General features: G+C 56.1%; 1 protein-coding gene across 3 annotated transcripts in view; it reads right to left on the bottom strand.

The window, feature by feature from the left end:
* Window positions 1-20602, bottom strand: part of FAM3D (FAM3 metabolism regulating signaling molecule D) — a 24796-nt gene extending 4194 nt beyond the window's left edge. The window contains exons 1-7 of one of the 3 annotated variants that reach the window (XR_006741069.1): window positions 20333-20602; window positions 10954-11003; window positions 9106-9213; window positions 5608-5634; window positions 4699-4816; window positions 3526-3584; window positions 1457-1507 (exon numbers count right to left, since the gene is read on the bottom strand). Coding sequence is in view for 2 of the 3 variants with exons in the window: in XM_045578996.1 (XP_045434952.1) it covers window positions 1457-1507; window positions 3526-3584; window positions 4699-4816; window positions 5608-5634; window positions 9106-9213; window positions 10954-10966 (376 nt within the window). In the remaining variant the exon portion in view is untranslated. The remainder of the gene's footprint in view (window positions 1-1456; window positions 1508-3525; window positions 3585-4698; window positions 4817-5607; window positions 5635-9105; window positions 9214-10953; window positions 11004-20332) is intronic. The other 2 variants (XM_045578997.1, XM_045578996.1) reach the window with 2 other exon arrangements.

Below are 20602 nucleotides of genomic sequence, written 5' to 3'. Positions count from 1 at the left end.
TTTTTTATGGCTGAGTAACATCTCAGGGTAATAATGACATCTTCTTTATGTGTTTATCTATTGATGGACATCAGGGTTGCTTCTATGTGTTGGCTACTGTAAATAACGCTGCAATGAACTTAAGGTGCATATGTCTTTTTGAGTTAGCAATTTGGGTGTCTTTGGAGGGCACACTCACTGGACTGCAAATAACTGGGGTCAGAGAGAGGATTTAGGCTCCTACAGCTCGCCTGTGTATATGAAGGAGCAGGCCCCGTCCCATTTGCACCTTTCTCACCTCCCTGCATCCGACACAGAGCAGGCGGAGGCGGGCTGGGCTGGGGGGGTGGGCCGAGGAGAGCATCAGTTCCCTGCTTCCTCAAGGACCCTGATTTGTTCCTGTTGTGCTTACTTTTATGGCCAAAAAAGCCGTGATGTCTTTCTACTCAGAACAATGATATAATTTCCTTTTACGATATATGTATTTACAATAGATTAAAAAGTGGCACGATTTAAAGGAAATTCTAATGAAGCTGATGGCTCTCTGGATATGGAGCAACTTGTGCAGGGGCCTGGCTTTGCTCAGGGCCAGGAGGACTGGGACATCCTAGGGGGTGGCCGTGTCAGAGAAGCTCAGGAAGCATGTCTGCGCAGAGAGAGAAGACGCTGCAGAACGACAGTGGGCACCTCACAGCTTCCTTTCTGGGCCCAGGAGGCCGCACCCACTAAGCACCCCTGTGGCCTTAAAATAAACACCCTCGCCCTGACCAGTTTGGCTCCATGGATAGAGCGTTGACTTGCGGACTGAAGGGTCCAAGTTTGATTCCGGTCGAGGGCATGCGCCTGGACTGCGGACAAATCCCCAGTAGGGGGTGTACAGGAGGCAGATGATTGATATTTCTCTCTCATCAACGTTTCTGATTTTCTATCCCTCTCCCTTCCCCTCTGTAAACATCAATAAAATATATTAAAAATAAATAAGTAAACACCTCTATCTAGCAGAGCAAACTGGGCCCTATCCCTTGTTCTTAGCATGTCAGTTGCACACATGTCTGGCCTCCAACTCCAGTCCCACCATGTCTTTCCCAGAAGGTCTTCTTTGGCCTCCATACTCTTTTTTGTACCCTGGGCCAGGCCAGAGTGTGGAAGTGCGACGGAATGAGGGGGAGTGGGAGCTGGGGATATCTCTGAGGCGTGTATTTGACTCTGGCCTCCGAGTTCCAGTTGCCTGCCGTGTTCAGTCTCTTGATAACACATGTACTGGCTGCTTTCCCTTCCCCATCTCGCTCTTCCGCTGACACTGTCGGAGATCACCACGTTTCAAAGGCCACAGGATGGCGTGAACCCCCACCACGCCTCCTTCTGGCTGTCTCCTGTGGAAACAAGAGCCAGGCCCCCCGGCACCCCGACAGCTCTTTCACCACAGGAAGGAGCTCAGCCCACCGTGACCTCATTGCCAACAGAGACGCCCACCTACCTCCGGAGTACATGTCGAAACTGTCCTGTCTCACCACCTGCCCTGTGGATCCTGAGGGGTGAGAGAGAACTATTATTTGCTGTGCTGTGTCATTCTGCCCGTCATTTGCTGGAAGATGAGTACTTTTTAGTGTAAGGCCCAAAGATCTTATCTAATGAAGATGGAATATGCAAATTGACCATAACTCCATGATCAAGATAGCCGCACCCACAGCCAATAATGAGGGAATATGCAAACTGACACAAGGCGAGAGGCGGAAGGCGGCTCTGGCCTGGAGTGAAGGTGGAAGGAAGGCCTATTCTTGCATGAATCTTCGTGCATCGGGCCTCTAGTAGAATAATAATGGAACAAAACCAGGTCCTGAAGAAAGCATGCAGGACTAAGTAACTTTCTGAGCTGAAGTGAATGGTACAACATAATGGAGGAAGGTCTCCTGGATCGAACAGAACTCCACTGATCTGGGTCTGTGTTCTGCCTTCCCACTTCCTAATGCACCACTGAGCATTTTGACCTTTTTTCTTTTCTTTTTCATCTGAACAATGGGCTTTGGGAACCAAATAAGATGTATTTAAAGTAGATAGTCAGCATGCAAAATACAATTTAGCTACAAACTAGTCATGAAAATAACCACAATTGTCTTTATTCCCACCTTCGTCGGAGCTCTGCAATTTGAGTCCTCTGACACTTGGAGGGAAAGGGATTTGCAGTGGGGTGAACCGAACGTGGTGTCCTGAGCTCAGTAATCTCAATTGTGTGTTGTGGGTTCTACAAAGGGTCCAGACCTATGGAGAACCCTGTGTTCTGGAGATGTGCTGTCTCGCTCTGTGCCACTAGATGGAGGTGTTGCAGAGGGGATGGCAGCGCTATAATCTCATACATAGGGGGTCCTTCCTCCTACCACCCAATAGCAGGCCCAGGGTTCCTGAAGAGAGTGGGGGCTGGGCCCAGGGAGTGGAGGGTGTCCTGTGGGGTGTGGGTGGGGGTGAGGGATGGCGCTCACATGGCAGCTCCTCCCGGATTCTTCCAGCCACTGCGGCCCAAGCCCCTGGGCACTTCACCTGGGCCTCTTGGACCGGAATGTGACCCTGTTAAACTGAGACCATGCGCATCTGCGGAGTTTTTTGGAATCAGAGGGAGGAGATATAGTCTGAACAGTTCCTCAGAGTGACTGCCCCCTTAAAGGTTGCAAAGCACCAGCCTTTGACAGTCCTTGTGCTGTTCTGGCTCACTGTGCGGAGGAGGCCCTGACCTTGTGCAGAGCAGGCATACGGTAGGTGCTGCGTACATGGGTGGAGACATTTCTAGTCTAGGGAGGCAGTTCAGCTGAATGATGCAGACCTGGAGCCAGTCAGATCCGGGTTAAAACCTAGATGACGTGGTTGGCTGTGTAACCTGGGGCAAGTCGCCTAACCGCCCCGAGCTTCCATTTGTCCACCTGGCAATGGGGACACTGAGCATCATGCCATGCTAGCATGGTGATGGAATAGCGAGCCCGTAGTGAATGCTCACTAAGTGCTAGCTTTTAGTATTGTTGATAGTTGTTTGTTTTCATCTTCGGACTTTGTGAGGTGGGGAAGAAGGTTCCTGGACCTCTGTCTTCAGAGACTTTTTGAGAGATCTTCTCGGGCAGGGGCCCAGTTGGAGAGGAGAGAAAACCAGCAGGTTTCAGCCTGGTCAGTGGCGGCCGGAGCATTTTCTGCAGCCTAACGGGGCTCTGAGACCAGCCCCAGCGGCTGTTGACGTGGCTGGATAAATGAATGAAGGTGTGCGCACAACCATGGGCTCATGTTGTCATCCTTGTCTCTCAAGGTCTCATGGTGTCAGTTTAAACCCCAGGGAGAAGCATGTCTCCTGGGGCAGGCGCACGCGCGCGCACACACACACACACACACACACACACGGCAGGGCCAGGCCTTTCATACCTTCTGTTCCCACAGGCCCGCGGGCCTCCCTGCCTGCCTGACACCACGGCTGACCCAGGGCACGTGGCAGGGATTGAATAAATGCACCCAGGGCCCTCTACGTCCCCCCACAGTGGGACGGTCTGAAGGGGGGGACCAGCAGCTCACCGTTCACCAGGGCGATGTTCAGGCCTCTGCCTATGTTGTCCTTCACAGGACTCATGATCCTGAAGAAGAAAAGGAAACAGAACAGGAAGGTGGGTCCCAGTGCGGAGTGAACACTGCTCTGCCGCTGGCACTCGGAGAGGCCCACGCGGTGCCCGGCAGAGCGCCAGCAGGTGCCCGGCAGGGCTCAGGCCCTGTTTCCTCTCGGACCCGCGGAGGGCTGGGTTCTCCGAGGAGTCACTCGGGCTCGGAGCAAAGGACCCAGGTTCCCTCTCCTGCCTCCTGTGTCCTTGGGAACACTAGCCTCCGTCTCCGGCCGGTGGTTCTAGGACCGCCCTCCCTCCCAGGCTTCAGCCTCTGGCCACAGTGCAGGCCGGGCACAGCCATGCGCCTGTGGACGCTCACGGGGCAGTTCAGGTGGGACGCTCTCGCCCCCACGGGGTGCTGGGTGGGGCCCAGGTGCGGATCAGCTGTGACCCCCCCACCCCCCATCTTCCCACACACTGAGGCCTGACTTCGGTGAGGAAAGCAGAGCTGGGGACCGAGGGAGAGGGAGCCCTGATGACGTGGTGTGAACTCCTGGATGCAGCTGGGCCTGAAGCCACGGCCTCTGGCCTTTTAGGTACATGAACCACCGAGGCCCTTGCTTTGCCTGAGCAAGTGGAGCAGGTTCAGATTCCTGGCGAAAACCCCTGCCTCGGGCTCCTTCCCGAGGGTGAGCTTGCCATCCCGGGGCCTTAACCACCCGGCTCTTCCTCTTGCACCTGGGAGTCCTGGCACCTCCTGGACCCAGATGTCAACACTTGGATCCTGATCTTGAATCCTCCTCAGAGGGCCCTCCCTTTGTGGGAAGCCCAGCCGCATGGCCGTCAGACAGATCTGAGTTCCAGTCCTGCCTCCACCACCAGTTCGCCCAGGGACCCTGCCTGACCCTCGGTTTCCCCATCGTTACAAAGGGGACAGCCGGGAGTGTGGGGGGCCGGATGAGGTGGAGCTGTGAGCAGTGAGCAGGGTGCCGGCAGCCCTGGAAGCTGTTAGGGTTGTTGGGACTTGGGGCTCACCCACTGGGAGTACGAGGAAGTGTGTGGAAGGTGTGGGCGGGCCTCTGAGTCAGCGGGTGAAGGAATGGGTGGATGCAATAAAGGAAAGGAAGCGCGGGAGCCCTCTGGTACTTACATGTGGTCCTCGAAGCAGATGGAGGGGCCCACGACATTGGCCGCCCCGCTGAGGATTTTAAACGCAAAGAAGTTGTCTGGGCAGGGCTTGCTGAGGTCACACTTGATCTTCACGACCTCTGGGGAGGGAGCAGACCAGTGTTGGTGGCGGCAGCTGTGTGCAGGACCACCCAGAATTCGTTTCTGGGTTTCCTGTCACAGCCCCAGCCTCAGCCCCAGGCCCACACAGTGCCTCCATCAGCGCAGGCCCCTGGTCAGTGTGTAAAGCAATGCCAGAGGCACCGTGACGAAGAGATTCTCTTGAGAACCTTCCTCGGGGGGGAGGGGGGGGCGCTTGCTGCTCAGACAGCTGCGTGTCCAGCATTTGGGGTGTCAGCATCCCTGCCCTCCCAGTGCTCTCTCCACTCATGTCCTTGACTCCGCAGCCAAGGTCTCCACGGCAGCCTCAGCCTCCGTGCCTCTGAGCCTCTGCAAAGGCTGTTCCCGCCTCTACAAGGCACAGCTGAAGGTCACCTCCTCCCTGAGCCACCCATCCCATGGGCAGGGGTGGCCCTCCTGGAGCCCAGAACACTTTGCCCCACTGCTCTCGACAACTGACACTTCTACCCCAACAGATAATGACACCCCCTTCAGGGGCCCCTGCAGGGACCGTGAGCCAAGCTTGTGGTCATTGCCATGGTGACAATAAGCACAGCCTCCGCCTTCGGGGGACAGCTCAGCCATTCCTATCGGCCCGAATGGCTGGAAGGGGCCGTCCCTGCCACAGGGCTCAGGGGGCCGGAGGCCACAGTGGGCGGTGGGAGGAGAGAGGCGGGCAGGTCTGGAAAGGAGATTTTTCTGGGACCTGAGGGCTGGGGCTAGAGGCCCTGAGCACCTCACTAAGGCCAAGGGGGTGCTGGGAGACACGTACCGATCTTCTTCGCGGAGCCTGGGCCTGCTGGAGAGAAGAAGAGTCTGCTTAGTGAGGAAGTGCTCAGGCCCTCCCTGCAGGTGGAGGCCGGGCTGGGGCTGGAGTGGGAAGGGGGACTGACAGTGGTGCTGGCCTGGCTGAGCGGAGACCCCTCCCGTGGCAGGTGCTGAAATGAGCTAAAGGTCCCATCTCCTCTGTCCTTCCTCACTTGCCACTGATACCCTTTCTCTCTCTCTCTCAGTCTCTCTCTCTCACACACAAGCACACACAAACGTGCACACACACATACACACCCACATACCCACACATACTCACACACACAAGCATGCACAAGCACGCACATGCACGCACACACACACACATGAGCACACATATAAGCATACACACACAATCACATACAGACACACAGGCACACAAATACACAAACATATAAAGCGTACAGAGTATAAAGCTGGAGCCTGCTCCTGGCTGGGTGTGGGCTGTGGGTTCCCCTGACTCCACGTGGAGGCCACCTCAGGCTGTGGAGCCTAGCCAGTGAGGGCAGGCTGTGAGGGTCTGAGGCCTGACTTCGGTGAGAAAAGCAGAGCTGGGGACCGAGGGAGAAGGAGCCCTGATGACCCGTGGTGCCCTGGCCTCGGTGATGGGCGGAGCAGTGGCTGGTCAGGTCAGAGTTCCCTTTCCTGATCCCCTACCCCGGCTGTCTGCTCCAGGCGCAGGGCCGGGTCACTGCCTAACGTCTCATTCACACTGAATTCCATTGTTTCAGGGGTTCCACCGTAGATCTCCCTGATACTGGCAGTGAGTCCTAGCAGACAGGGCCCCCACAGAAATCCTAGGGGTGGGAACTCTCCTCTTCGGGGGGGCCCACAGAAACACTTCCCATTTGGTCATCAGGGGCTGTTCACCCTGGAGTGTCCCTCCAAGACTCCAGAGGTTGACTGGGACCCAGGCGGGAGGTCCTGATATTACATTCCTCAGGACAGCCCTTCTCAGGGGCAAGGAGGGGGTGCTATGGCCCCGAGGGAGAGGGAAGTGTCTCAGCTCAGCGGGAGGATGAGCACAGGAGAGCTGGTAGCCATCACGCCTGCCTGAGAGAGAAAGCTGCCAGAGAGGAGGTTAAGGAGCAACCAGCAGAGCAGGACACGGGGACTCAGCTTTGTGAGGGCCCCTGGGTCCGGCCACACCTGAAGCCCGCTATCCATGGACTCCCCAGTCACATGACACAGGCAGTTAGAGCTGGGCTCGTCACGTTTCAGCCAGTTAGAGCTGGGCTCGTCACGCCCATCAGAAAGACCCTGCCCAGTTTGCCAGGAGACAAGGAGTTCTTAGCCTCCTGATTTCGGTGCCTGGACCTGTGGTGGTTGGGGAAAGCCGATGAATACATTCATTCCCAATGGTCTTGAGGCACTTAGTGCCTCCGACCATAACAGTCTGCAAGTTACCAAATCATGAAATAAAATAGATTGGATTAGAAAGGAAACCAACTGTATATCAATATATCACAACATATTAGAAGATAAGTGTGTATCCTAGTAACACATGTGCTTCTATATTAATGCATTATCTACAAGGTGGGGTCTGTGCAGCCGGGTAAGGATCTCTGAAGTAACTGAACGTTACCTCTTCCTGCGCTGGACACTAATGTGTTTTTGTTGTTGTTACTCCTCACCTCAGGGCATTTTTTCATTAATTTTTTTAGACAGGGTGGAAGGGAGGTGGAGAGAGAGAGAGAGAGAGAGAGAGAGAGAGAGAGAGAGAGAGAGAGAGAGAGAGAGAAACATCGATGTGAGACAGACACATCGATTGGTTGCCTCACACATACGCCCCAACCAGGGCTGGGGATTGAGCTTGAAACCAAGGTACTTGCCCTGGACTGGAATCGAACCTGGGACCCTTCAGTCTGCAGGCTAACACTCTATCCACCGAGCCAAACTGGCTAGGGCAACACTAACAGGTTTTGAAGTTCACTTTTCCCACTGGCCTATTTCCTGCCACTGCGAGCATTTCTCAGGACTCAGGTTCATGCACTCTTGATTTTGTATATTCTGTAATTAGGTCTCTGTGTCTCCCCAGTTCAAACTGTGATGGGGGGTGGAGAGGGCGGGGGTGGAGATGGAGGGATGGGGGGCCGTGGGTCCTCACTTCAGGGTCTGGGACCTAACAGAATAGTCACTTGATAATTTTGGTTGGAGGTACTGACTTGTCAAACCCCAAGTGGTTAAGTTCTGGGGTCTCTTTTCAAACACTGTCTCCTCTCCCACCTCAGGCTGGGGCTCTCTCCGCCAGAGGACACCCCTGGTCTCGAATCCTGTCTGAGCCTCCATCACCGACCTGGGCCCATCTCCTCCAAGGCCGTCAGTGCAGCCCAGCCAATCTCTCGTCAATAAAAGCAGTGCCCTGGGCTGGGGACATGGCGGCCAGCATGCATCTGTATAAATCATCCTGACGGGTATAAACCGTGTTGGCAAGAAGATGAGGGGAGGGACCTCTGAGACTCCGTGGTGGGGAGCTTGTGTTAAGAAGGGTGCCTGGCTTCCGGCTGCTGTGGAGCTAAGGGCTGGCCTGGGCCGCTACTTGTTACTATGTTTGACTGCCATCGCAGGGGCTCTTTGTCTCAGAGGAGGACAAATTCAGAGGTGTCAGTCACTGCCCTTCCCCTCCTGCCTTTGATAGGATTTGGATCTGGGAGGCTTGGGTTCCCATTCCTATTCTGACATCTACAAGGGGAATTTGGAAGCTTCTGTTTTCTCAGACCACACATAAAACCACAACATGGATCACCCTGGGGGCCTTTGTGCAGATTAAATGAGACTATGACTGTAAAGCCATTAGCAACCATGACCACCCATCACCCATTCGTCATCCATCCCTCCACCCCCCCCCCCACCCATCACCCTTCATCCATCCCTCCACCCATCATCACCCATCACCCATCCCTCCACCCATCCATTCACCCATCCATCCATCACCCATGTATCCATGGGTTGTTGTGGAGACAGACAACAACCAAGTGAAAAACAAATAAATGACATTGACGAGAAATGCAGCTGTAGCTGGGAGGTCAGAAAGGCATCTGAAGAGGTAAGATCTGAGCAGAGACCTGAAGGCTGAGAGGGAGCTGGCCACAGGGCTATCTGTGTGAAGAGGGTCCCAGGCGGAGGGGACAGCCAGTGCAGGGGAAGCCACTCGATGCACAGACAGTTCTCTCCCCGTCCCCTCCCTGCTCTCCTTCTCGGGTCTCATTTCCAAACTAGCCTTCGATGCTGTAGGCACATGCTTTGGCCAGGGCCTTGGGATACTTCTTTGTTCCCCACGGGCTCCAGGCTTTGGACAAGCTGGGGGGTGTCCTCTCTCACCTCCCATCCCACAACGGCCGGGTGCCAAAGACAAGCCCACACTCTGTCATGCCTCCGGGGTCCCCAGGGATGGAGGGAGGGAGAGGTCCTCGGCCCTTCGCCCAGGTCCACAGGCCTTGCCCCAGCCGCGAGCGGCACTCACCCAGCCAGCGGGGCAGACGGATGGTTTTCATGCGGAAGCTCACATAGCTGCGGATAAAGATCAACGAGGTGACCAGGGCAAAGATGAAGGCCAGGAAACGAAACAGTCCTGCAGAGCAAGGAGACACGGACATGTGTCCACAGCACCAGACGGCATCGCAAAGCAACGTGGCGAGACGGCATGCGAGTCCTTGCCCGATCCACACAGTGGGACCACGTCATGAGACCAGTCCCTAGGCCAGTCCCTAGACCCCACGTTGTAGGTCACGCCACATCCACACTGAGAGCCGTGTGAACCACGTGATGATAAGAAGGGGAGGTGGTGCTGCATGATGACGGGCCTCTCTCCCAAGTGGGGCCACGGGAGAGAAAGTGAGAAATACACCTTCCTGGAGTGCCCCAGAGAGAGACGCTCCAGGGGCGAGGCCTGGGAACCCGCCACAGGCAGGCAGGAGGCGGCGCTGCTGCAGACAGCCGGGGGTGAGCCTGCGCAGCCGCCAGGAGGGCCCTGGCCAGTGCGGGCACCGCCCATCGCTGTGTGGCCTCGGCCGGAGCTGGGCCTCTGAGTTGGAGTCCCTCAGTCGCAGAGTGAATATGGCGACACCCTTGCCCCTGAGCCCATGCTTGCTGGGAGAAATGTGATTGTTGTCACCGTTAAGCAGCCTCCAGGGCGGCTTGGGGGTGGCGTTTGTCCCCACATTTTTCATCAACTCCCCCCAGGAGCCGCCACAGATAACCACACAGCTCTCAACAGGAACACCAGACAGAGCGGCCTCCCCTGCCTCACAGACACATGCTGCCTGACCCCTTCCCATCGCTGGGGACCAACCCACACACGGGATGGGCCACCCTGAGCTCCCGGTCCTGCTCTTCATTCTTCCATGAGGTGAGAAGCAGGCTCCAATCCGCCTCCCGCCCAAGGACACTGGTGGCTGCTGCTGCTCCCGGATCCAGTCCAACCACCAGGCCAGAGCCCTGGCTCCTTGCCTGACCCCCCCCCGCCCCTCGTCGGCATCACGCTTCTCCTCAGCCCTGAATTCAGCTCTGTGACCTTGCGCTGGTCCCAAGCTCCTTGGGGTGGAGCGAGACCGCCTCCTGGATGCTGTAGGGCGGCGCGCAGGCATGTGGGATCCTCATCCTCAAGGACACGGTGTGGCTATTTGTGGGATTTTCTCTCGGGGATCACATTACACAGCACTTGTTCTGTGCCAGGCACCGTGCCAACAGCTTTCACCTGCGTCCTCTCAGTCCATCCTCACAGCAGCCCTGTGCTGGGTCCTACTGGTTTTTCCTATTTTACAGATGTGGAAACTGAGGCTGAGGGAGGTGGCCACTTGGTGAGAGAGTAAGGCCTTGAAGGCAGGCTAGTAAATTGGCTTTGAAACTCAACTCCCTCACTGCTGTTTTGGGATGTCAGGGACTGTGTTCATTTCCTAGCCAGTGCCTCAGTTTATCTGTCCAAAGGAGGCACAGCATGAAGGCACAGTTCTCTTCATGCCCAGCCCGGTGGTATGAGGATTCTGGAAGGGCTTTCCTTGAAGCAAATATTGTGTCCCTAATTTCCAGTCAGGGTCAGGGCTTCCCAAGCTGAGGACTCCCCATGATCCCAGCCGCACTGGGGTCCCTGCACCAAAGGTTTCCCAGCCCTTCAGCCTGGAGGCGGAGTCTCCTCGTCCGATCCCCAGGCTCGCCCTGGCTTGGTTTCCTCCTGGAATTCCGGCCTGAACGCTTGTCACCGATACAGCCAGGTGACCTCTGAGGCCAGAGCAGCAGACACTGCCGACAGAAAATGATTCCAAGCCAACCTCGGACCCAACCTCAGGCTCTAGAATCTGGCTCCCGGTCCTACCTGATGGTCTCATCCTGTCCCTGGAGGAGTGGCTGGGGCTCAGCGGAAGCCTGTGAGAGAAGAAAATCGAACTCAGAACCGGAGCTTGGCTCTCCCACGAGGGTGACCAGGGGTCTGAGTGAGCGGACTGAAGGCCAGGGACCGGACCTCTGAGTGAGGCCACCGTGCTTTCCGATCGGCGCCTTCCCATCTGCCACGTGGACAGAGCAGCGGTTTTCTTTCTCCCACTCTGCCTCCACCTCTCCTTCCCTGGGATTTGATAGTCATCATGGCTTTTTCACGTGTAGAGGTTAGAGAGTAAAGTGCAGTCTGCCAGCCACCATCTCCTGGAGAATTGATTTATTTCCCCATCCATTCATTTTCTTGTCCATCCACCCACCCACCCATCCATCTACCCACCCATCCATCCATCCATCCATTCTCTTGTCCATTCACCAACCCACCCACCCACCCATCCACCCACCCATCCATCCACCCACCCATCCATCCACCCACCCATCCATCCAGCTGAGAGACATGAGCTAGCGAGCCCCACGGACACCATCAGGGGTCTTTGCTGATGGAGCAGATGAAGAGCGATCAGGGCCCGTGTATTGCAGGTGGTTTGCTCTGCTGCTTTAACCCTCACAGAGGCATTTTCGGGGAGTAACTAAGACTTGCCAGAGCTCAGCTCAGGGTTGCTCAGCTTGCAAGGGTCAGAGTGGAATCTGGATGTGAGTATCTGCCACCCCTTCCTCACAGGGTCCCCCGCCAGGGATTTTTGTCTGAGAGGAGAGTTGAAATACAAGTTTCCTCCCCTTTAGAGTCCTGGGCAAGGGGAGGGTCAACCTTGGGCCCACCACACCCCAGGCTGATGCCCAGACGCTGGACAGTTACCAGTGATTCGGCAGCTTTGGCTCTGGAGGTGCTGGGCTGGAGACACCGTTTCAGGTCTGGGCCTCCCCACAGCCAGCCTAGGGCCTCTGAGGGCCTCTGACAGCAGCGACTGGCTTCTCCTGCTCTTCCTGTCTCCCAACCCCCCAGAATCTTCTTCACCCTAAGAATCTATCTCAACAGACATGGAGTCCGAAGCCCAACCACCAAGGACCAAGATATGAGCTCAGCCAGGGACCTGGCACTGAGGCAGGTGGGCTGGATCTGTCGTTGATATTTAAACAACAGCGACAACAAAGGCAAATCCACGTCTCCTCTAGAGAATTCTACAAAACCCTCTGTGCTAGCTCAACAACTCCTCCAGGGCCTTCTAGATGAGAAGCGGAGTGGTTGCCTGGTACCACCCACAGAGATTTTTGTACATGTTACCTTCCTGAAACTCAAGTGACCAATGTCTCCCCCCCCCCCCCCCCCCTGCCTATAAAAATGTATAACTTGAATGTTCTTAGGGGTGACCTCTATAGTCCAGGAGCTCAGGCACCTGGATGAGGCTCAAAGGACAGTCTGTGGGGTCCCCTGTGCATGGAGAAGTTAGGATAACTGGGGCGGACAGGAGGGAAGGGCAGGGGCAGACAGAAGGGAGAGGGACAGACAGGTGAATGGACAGATGTGGATATTCCACAGGGAGCATGCACAGAGACAGACTAGAGAGACAAGGACAAGGGGAGAGGGAGATGGACAGACAGAAACAGAAGAGAGACCAGGACAAGGAGGAGAACAGAGATAAAGAAAAACTATCACCTGTGTACAAAATGAGAGAGAGAGAGAGAGAGAGAGAGAGAGAGAGAGAGAGAGAGAGAGAGAGAGAGGGGGGGGGGGAGAAAGATGCGATAGGGGCAGGGCATATACCTGGGCAGGGAGCTAGCCTCTTGCTGTCATGCCCGGGCCAATCAGAGACCCTGGCTTCAGGGCAGGGGCAGGGGAGGGACAGGGACGGCCTGCTGTCCCCCCTGGATGAGCCCCCACTACCCTCTCAGCACTGCAGGGCTCTGCGCTCCTGAGTCCCCAGTGGCTCGCCCAGCCGGCCGCGGCTGCTCTGGCGTTGAAGCCAGGCCTGGCCTGCTGGGTGGGAGGGAGCACAGCACCAGGGGCAGGACTGCAGGCTGGGTGGACAAGAAGTCCCTCTGCAGCCACCCAAACCCCACACAGTTCCTTTCTTCCTCGTTTCTGCTGGATGTCACAACCTGTTATTCAGCTTAGGGTGTTCTGGGCCAGGGGACAGGGAGTGACGTTCTGCTCCAGCTGGGTGGCTGCTCGGTGGGTGATCACAGGAAGGTGGGGTGAGGGGGTGGGAAGTAGCGGGAGAGGGGTGGGGAGTGGGAAGTTGAGAACTGCTCTACTTCTCCCTGACTGGAGAGCCCACTGTCGGCCTCACTGTCCTGGAGCCTCTCTTTATCCTGACCCTCCCCCTGAACCCCTTCTGACTGGTCTGGCCAAGTGTATAAGCCCTTTTTGTCCCATGGCAGGCAGGCCTTGTCTCTGCACAAGTCGAGCACGGAGGAAGTGCGTGGGTAGATTCTTGCATCGTCTTAGAACGCTAGGCTCATTAAGCTACCAGCTGGAGAAGGAAGCTGAAGTTCAGAGAGGGCAAGTGACGTGTCCAAGGCCACACAGCCAATTATGGATTTCATTCCCGAAGAATTCTCTGAGCACTGGTGGGACGGCAGGCTGTGCCGTAGGCACAGGGGATACTGCTGTGAGCGAGACACTCTCCGGAGCAGCCTGGGCCTCCGCATTGCTAGGCCCTCTGTCTGAGCACCGTCCTTCCGCCTCTTAGCCTGGGACACTCCTCCTCGCCCTGCAGGCCTCGGCGTAGAAGTCCTTCCTATAGGTTAAACTCTTACCTGTGCTCCTGGATGCAGGGACACCCACCATGGTGCCCTGACCCTGTCCGAGGGCGCTGGGCCAAGCAAAACTGAGTTTTCTTGTGATTGGATCAGGAGGGAACATGTGACTCAAGCAAGGCCAATCAGAGTTTTTCCTCGGATGGGTTTATAGGAATGGGGAGGGAGGCTGTTTTCTCCTGATAATGCTAAGCTGGACATCAGTAAGCCTGGGGCTGCAGGCACCCCTTTCTCCGCCGTTACACACACTGCCTCCTGCTGCAGACCAGTCGGCCAGCAGATGCAAATGCCAGGGCTGAGCAGTGGGCGCTCTGGAGGTTTCGGTCCTGAGAGAATCAGGCAGTGAAAGGCCAATGACCTTGGGGAGAGAGTGGGCTTTGTGAACTGGCAGACCTGAGCTGCCACTTCCTAGTTGTGTGTCCTGGGGCCTTGGCTCCCTCTTCTGTGCAATGAGGGTGATGCTATTCGCCTGGCAGGAAAGGGGCGTGGGGCAGGGAGGCCACCTGTCCGGATGGGCTTTGCTGGCCAGCTGGCCTCCGCCCGGCTCCTCCCTGCTGGCAGCCCCGCCACCTGCTGCTTCCTGCTGGTGCACCTCCATGGCCGGCTCCCAGCGGATGTTTGTGTTTGTGGTTTCTGTGCAGCCAAAATGCCACCAGGGCAGCTCTCTGTGCCTGGTCGCTGGTGACAGTTCTTAATGGTCCTGTGGGAGCCGGAACCTGGGCTTCCTACTGATTCCGGAGACCTCTGCACAAAGGGGCCTTTCAGCTCAACCGAGGCCTCCGGGAATCCCCTGGATGGAAAGGGGCACCCAGGCCCATAGTACACGTGCAGCGATTGTCATTAGAGAGAGGAGAGTGGCTTCCTGCTGGAAAAGGAAAATCATGAGGAAAAGCAGACTGCTGCCCCTATCCTAATGGCAGCTTCCTCCTCCCAGGCCCCCATTTTCTCCGAAGCTGAGCTCCGCCCAGGGGACCTGCTCAGCCCTTAGAATCTCACGCGCCTCCTTGGGATGTTTCAGCTCGGGCCATTTCCTCCTCTTCCCTGGAAGTGCTGTGGATTAAATGTCACCAAGGGCAGGACACTCTGTTTCCCCTGGCATCTTTCTGATGTGGGTGTGCGAGCAGGGAGTCATGGCGAGGGAGGCCCGCATGCCTGGGAGTGGGGGTGGGAACCGCAGAGGGAGCGACAGGGTGTGAAGGAGAGGTACCCGGGAGGACAGACTGAGACAGAGGTTGACAGATGGGAACAGAGCAAAGAAGACGGAGAGACACTGAGAAACTGAGTGACAGCCCTGTGTGACACACACACACACACACACACACACACACACGTGTCAGGGCCTAGAACCAGGCATGGGTGTGGCCTGCTTGGACCCAGTTTTCTCTTGCCCTGAGTTTCCCACCTTCGGGCTCAGGCCTGTGTGGGGTAAACAAGTAACCAGAGGTGCCTCCTCCACTGAAGGGTCCTTCATGTGAACTCCTGTGTTCACAGCAAGCGTGTCAGACTCGAGGCTGCAGGCCGTATGCCTCGTTTATTAAAATTCCTGAAATACTCCTCAGACAGAGACAACAGGCCGGCCTTATTTTCACTAAGTTAATCCTACAGCAGCTCAGTGAGGGGTCTGGGGAAACTGAGGCACAGAGACGTCAGGTCTCACAGCTGGGAGGAGTCAGAGGGAGAAAGGATCTCAGAGACAAACCCAGACAGAGATGGACCTGGGGGCCGCATTCTCAGCTACTCGTTCCACTCCTCCAGGCCAGGCCCGAGAGCAACCTGGGAAGGCACAGGGAGGAGAGCTTCGTGGGCCCCTGGTCTCAGCCATGAAAGTCACCTCTGCCATTGCCACTGCCCAGGAAAGCAGCGTGGACAGTGTGGGCATGACAGTGTGGTTCCCCTTAGCCCGAGGTGGGATTGAACCCTTCTGCTCCCTTTGCTGGGTGTCAGTTGCCTGGGTTTGGTAGGCTGGGCTGCAGCAGAGGTGGGGTTAGAGCAACGGTGGGGAACCTTTTTCTGCCAGGGCCATCAGGGTATTTATAACACTATTCAAGGGCCATCCTAAAAATAAAAGAGCAATATGCAAATTAACCATCATTCTGATATACCCACCAGCCAATCAGGAGCAAATAAGCAAATAAACCCAACCAAAATAGCTATGGCCACAGAGAGCAGGAGGGAGGCTTGTGTTTCCTCAGCAATGGAGGAAGCCAAGCTTTCCACCTGCCCTTGCCAGCCTAGGCCTTCACTCAAGGCTACAGAGTTTCAATGATAGTAGATACAGAGATCCAAACAGAAATGTGGCAGCCCCTGAGCTGAAAAGAGCAAGAGGCTAGGCCCGCAGGCATCTTCAAACTACGGCCCTCGGGCCACATGCGGCCCTCAGAGGAGTCTGATCCAGCCCGCCAGGTTTTTTGGGCAGTGAGCGCAGCCGAGGTCTTACAGTAGGAATTAGTAGTTCATATAGTCCGGCCCTCCAGCTCTCTGAGGGACCCTGATCTGGCCCCCACTTTAAAAAGTTTGAGGACCCCTGGGCTAGGGTTGCCCTGGTGATGGAGGAAGCCAAACTTTCTGCACACCCTGCTGGTCCAGGCCTCTGCTTAAGGCTACAAAGTTTCAATTATAGAAGATACATAAACCCTAACAGAAATGGCTGCTGCCACAGAGCAAGTAGAAGGCTTGGTTCTGCTCCAGGCTACAAAGTAGAAGATAAATAAACCCCAGATACCAGGGCCTCTGTGTGGGTTGCCAGAGGCATGGCTGGCCTGCAAACCACCACAGGCCCCTCGCCCAGGCTGCCCCACACCCCAAGTGAACCCCCACCCTGATCTGGGACATCTTTCAGGGCAAACTAGATGGCCCCTACCCATTTTAATAAAAGAGTAATATTAAGATTGACCATCACTCCAATGCACAAGATGGCTGCCCCCATGTGGTCATAGATCCTGCCCCCATGTGGACACAAGATGACCACCACAAGATGGCCAGCAGGGGAGGGCAGTTGGGGGCAATCAGGCTGGTAGAGGAGGGAAGTTGGGGGCAACCAGGCCTGCAGGGAAGGGCAGTTGGGAGAGACCCAGGCCTGTAGGGGAGAGCAGTTGGGGGGGACTAGGCCTGCAGGGGAGGACAGTTATGGGTGACCAGGCCTGTAGGGAGGGCAGTTAGGGGCAAACAGGCTGGCAGGGGAGCAGTTAGGCATTATTAAGGCTGGCAGAGGAGTGGTTAGGGGGTGATCAGGCTGGCAGGCGGAAGCAGTTAGTGGCAATTAGGAAAGCAGGCAGGAGAGCAGTTGGGATCCAGCAGTTCTGGATTGTGGGATTGGGCCTAAATGGGCAGTCAGACATCCCCCAAAGGGTCCCAGATTAGAGAGGGTGCAGGCTGGAATGAGGGACACCCCTCTCCACTGTGCATCAATTTTGTGCACTGGGCCTCTAGTACAAAATAATCAACTTAAAAATTAGCCTGCTATACTTGATCAAACATTTAATGAACTCACCCCAATGCCTTGGCCGAGCCAGACCAAATGATTTCCGGGACCTTAGCTAGCCCTCATGTCTCCCACCCCTGGGTTAGAGTCCCTGATCTTCTGCCCCTTCTCACTTAGGGAGAGGCTCCGCCAGCCCCCTGCTCTGCAGGGCTCAGCTTCCTGCTCTGTCCTCATGTGGGTTTTCAGGGGGACTGTCCTCCCAGTTCACTGACCAGATTATCACCTGAGGGTGCTTTGCTCAGTGCCAGCCCCTAGAGACCCCCAGGGAGGGGCAGCTTGGGCCATATTTGCACATTTGGGTTTGCAGAGGCTGCTTCTGGTGTGAAAACTGCATCTGTGTAACATGGCAGTTAAGAGCAGGGCTTTGCACACAATCCTCTCTCAGGCTCAGTTTCCTCATCTGTACACGGCCACCATGATCTTTAATGCAGTGAAGGCTAAATAAGAGGGTGCACCCAAAGAATACGGTACTGAGGAGGCACTCCTGTCCGCTAAGCAAGCAGGCCCCTTGCTTTGCCCCTTGGTCTTGTGCCCTCTGCCCTCCCCCGCCCTCCCAAGGAGGCAGAAACCCCTCCAGGATGAGAGAAAAGTGTGCCCAGAGGGGAACGGGCTTCTCCAGGCTCTGCCAGAGCAGCGGGAGGAAGGGGAGGCTGTGTGGTCCATCATGCAGCCCCTTCCCCCTAGTGTTGGGGGATGGGATGACCTGAGGCTGAGAGCATCTTCAGTTCCTGCCTCATTGCTGAAAGTTGGCTATGAGAGGACTGATTGGACCAGGGAGGGGCTGCCTGGAGCCTCCCCCTGACCCAGCAGGCCAGCTGGCGGCCCCTCTGAATCTCCCCAGCAGGTGGAGCATGAGGAAGCGCACTTCAGACCCGGGGGTGGGTTTATTCCTTCCCGCAGAGACTGCTGGGTGGTGGCTGCTGGGACTAACTAAGGCCAGGTCCGGGGGAGGCACTGAGAGAAATCTTCCTTGGGGAGCTGTGGGGTCCAGAGATCTCGGGAGGAGACAGAATCTTACTAATAAACATGATAATGATCCTACTAAGTATTATTGTTGTTAGCCTGTCCTCTCATTTAATCTTCCCAACGATCTTGTGAGGCAGATTATCTTATTAACTGGCCTTTACCCTGGAAGAAACTGGGCGCAGAGAGATTAAGTGGCATGCCCAGGAGAAAGTGACTCATACAAGTAGAATGCCAGTAGGCATTGCTACTCATCACCTTAGTAACCGGGGTGGTTGGAGCCAGGGGTGGTGGCCACCTGTCCAGCATCCATTCCCCCTTCTTCTAATGCTCGCCTCACACCATCAGCAGGTGGGGGGGGCTGGCCCCATGTCTGGCTCCAGGGGGCCAGGAGCCCAGGCCTATCTGATGGACGTTCCACCTCTTGCTCACAGGGGCCTGTAGCCCTCACACAGGCTGGCCGCTGCCCAGTGAGAACTGTGCTGGGTCAGACAGGGGTGGGCTCATCTGAGGAGGAGCTGCCCAGCCCAGCATGTTGGCAAACTATGGCCTCAAGCGTCCCCCACCCCAGGAAGCACCCCTTGGCTCTGTAGACTCTCAACTTCCCATTGGGTCAGAGTTGCTGGGCCTGTGTGTACACACGGAGTTGGGCTCAGAAGGAGGCGTGAAGAGGACAGCCATCGGACAGACCCCAACGGCAGCTGCTCCTCCTCAGATGAGATCAGCCTAATACGGGCTGGCCTGAGGCGGGCAGAGGATGGCCTGTACGGGGGCTGGCAGATGCACTAGAGCAGACAGGCAGATGGACAGACTGGAGCAAACACTGGACAAAGCCCAACTCCTCCCCATAGCCGTGCTTGGCCTGGGAGTGGCCACCTCGCTGTTACTTTACCTCCCACCACCAGCTCCTGCCTCCTCTGCAGAGCTCCCCCTCCTCCCCTCCCCTCTCTCCCCATCCTTCTCCTCCCTCTCCTCCCAGAGCCTGCTGTGTGCCAAGTGCCTACCCATCCTGCTCTCCTACCCCTGCTACCACTGCCCTGCAAATGGAATCGCAGGGAAGTCTGTCCTGATTGCCGGCTATCTCTATGGCTCCTCTCAAACCTGGTTTGAAATGGCCGCCTGTACACATTGCTTTCCTTCCAGGCGAGGACCACGTCTGCTTTGCTCTCCTGTCTTTTTAATCATTGACTCCTTGCTTGTCTGACATGCAGGCTGAACTGCTCATCGAAAGGGTGATCTGGGAAGAGGCGCCTGCCCCAGCCCTCCTCCAGCCACGGAGGCGGAGCACTGCCCAGGGAGGGAAGCTGTTCCATCCCCAGTGCCTTGCTCTCCCACCTGCAAAGTGGGAGTAGTGATGGTGCCTCCTCAGAGAGGGGCATGAAGTGTAAGTGTGTTATTATACAGAGAGCACTTGGCGCAGAGCCTGGCCGTTACCTGCGTTTTAGTGATTATTATCGTAGATGCCAGACTGCGAGAACTACCGGTATAGGGACGAATAGGGGATATCCAGATGATCCCTCCCATTTTACAGACGAGAATATTGAGTCTTAATCAAAGGAATTGAGTCTTAGTCTGACATTACATGGCTAGAAAACCTCTCAAGACCACTACAAAAAACCTTTGTTGTAACTTTTCAGACCATTATTATTATTAGTTATTATTTTAGAAAAATGAGAGTTGGGGCCAAAGAACAACATTCCTTCTTCAAATATTTGTGTGGCTCATAGTTGAAGGTCAAGTGTGTTTGTTTAATGACTGGATGAGTGAGAATGAATGAAGAAATACCCAAAGGTCTCTGTGGTTGAGGGAAAAGCCTGCCCTGTGGGTTGTTATCAATTCCCCGGCTTGCGAGCCCCACCTCATTCTTGGGCCATTAGCCAGGCGGAGGTAGCTACTAAATCACAGCACGCTTTGCTCCGAGTCTGAACCCAGGCTCAACGCCTCACACCCTCATCGCTGTCCTCCACTAACTGATCAGAACTGGCCCCTCAGATAAAGCCACCTTCCTCCGTCTGATCTCAGAAATCTCTTTCACTTTGCGGTTTCCTCCCCTCTCCTTTCGGTTTCCTGTCCTTATTGCTACCCGCCCACCTTCATTTTCCTTCCTCTCAGTACTGTGACCCGAGGCCTCGCCCTTTGCTTTCTGATAGGAACATACCTGAGGGCTCAAGCTCCCCGCTTCGGTGGAGAGAGAAGGCAAGAGGGTCCAGCTGGGGCCGTGGGTCCCTGAGCCAGCGACCACCACCCTGTCGGAAAGTCTGGCTTCCCGGTCTCGGAGGGGCTGGGGCCTCCCAGGCGGGCCCTGTGAATGCAGCAGGCCCGGAGGGAGGATGAAGCGCCTCATGGATCACCTTCCCTGGCCAGCATCTCCTGCCCAGGCGCTGCCCTCCTTCTGAGAGGCCTGCCATAAACTCTCCCTGCCCTCTTA

This window comes from Pipistrellus kuhlii, unplaced genomic scaffold (genome assembly GCF_014108245.1).
Source record: "Pipistrellus kuhlii isolate mPipKuh1 unplaced genomic scaffold, mPipKuh1.p scaffold_m20_p_11, whole genome shotgun sequence".
Taxonomy (NCBI): Eukaryota; Metazoa; Chordata; class Mammalia; order Chiroptera; family Vespertilionidae; genus Pipistrellus; species Pipistrellus kuhlii.
Note: the sequence above shows the minus strand (reverse complement) of the source record. Positions and strands in the feature narration are given on the sequence as shown.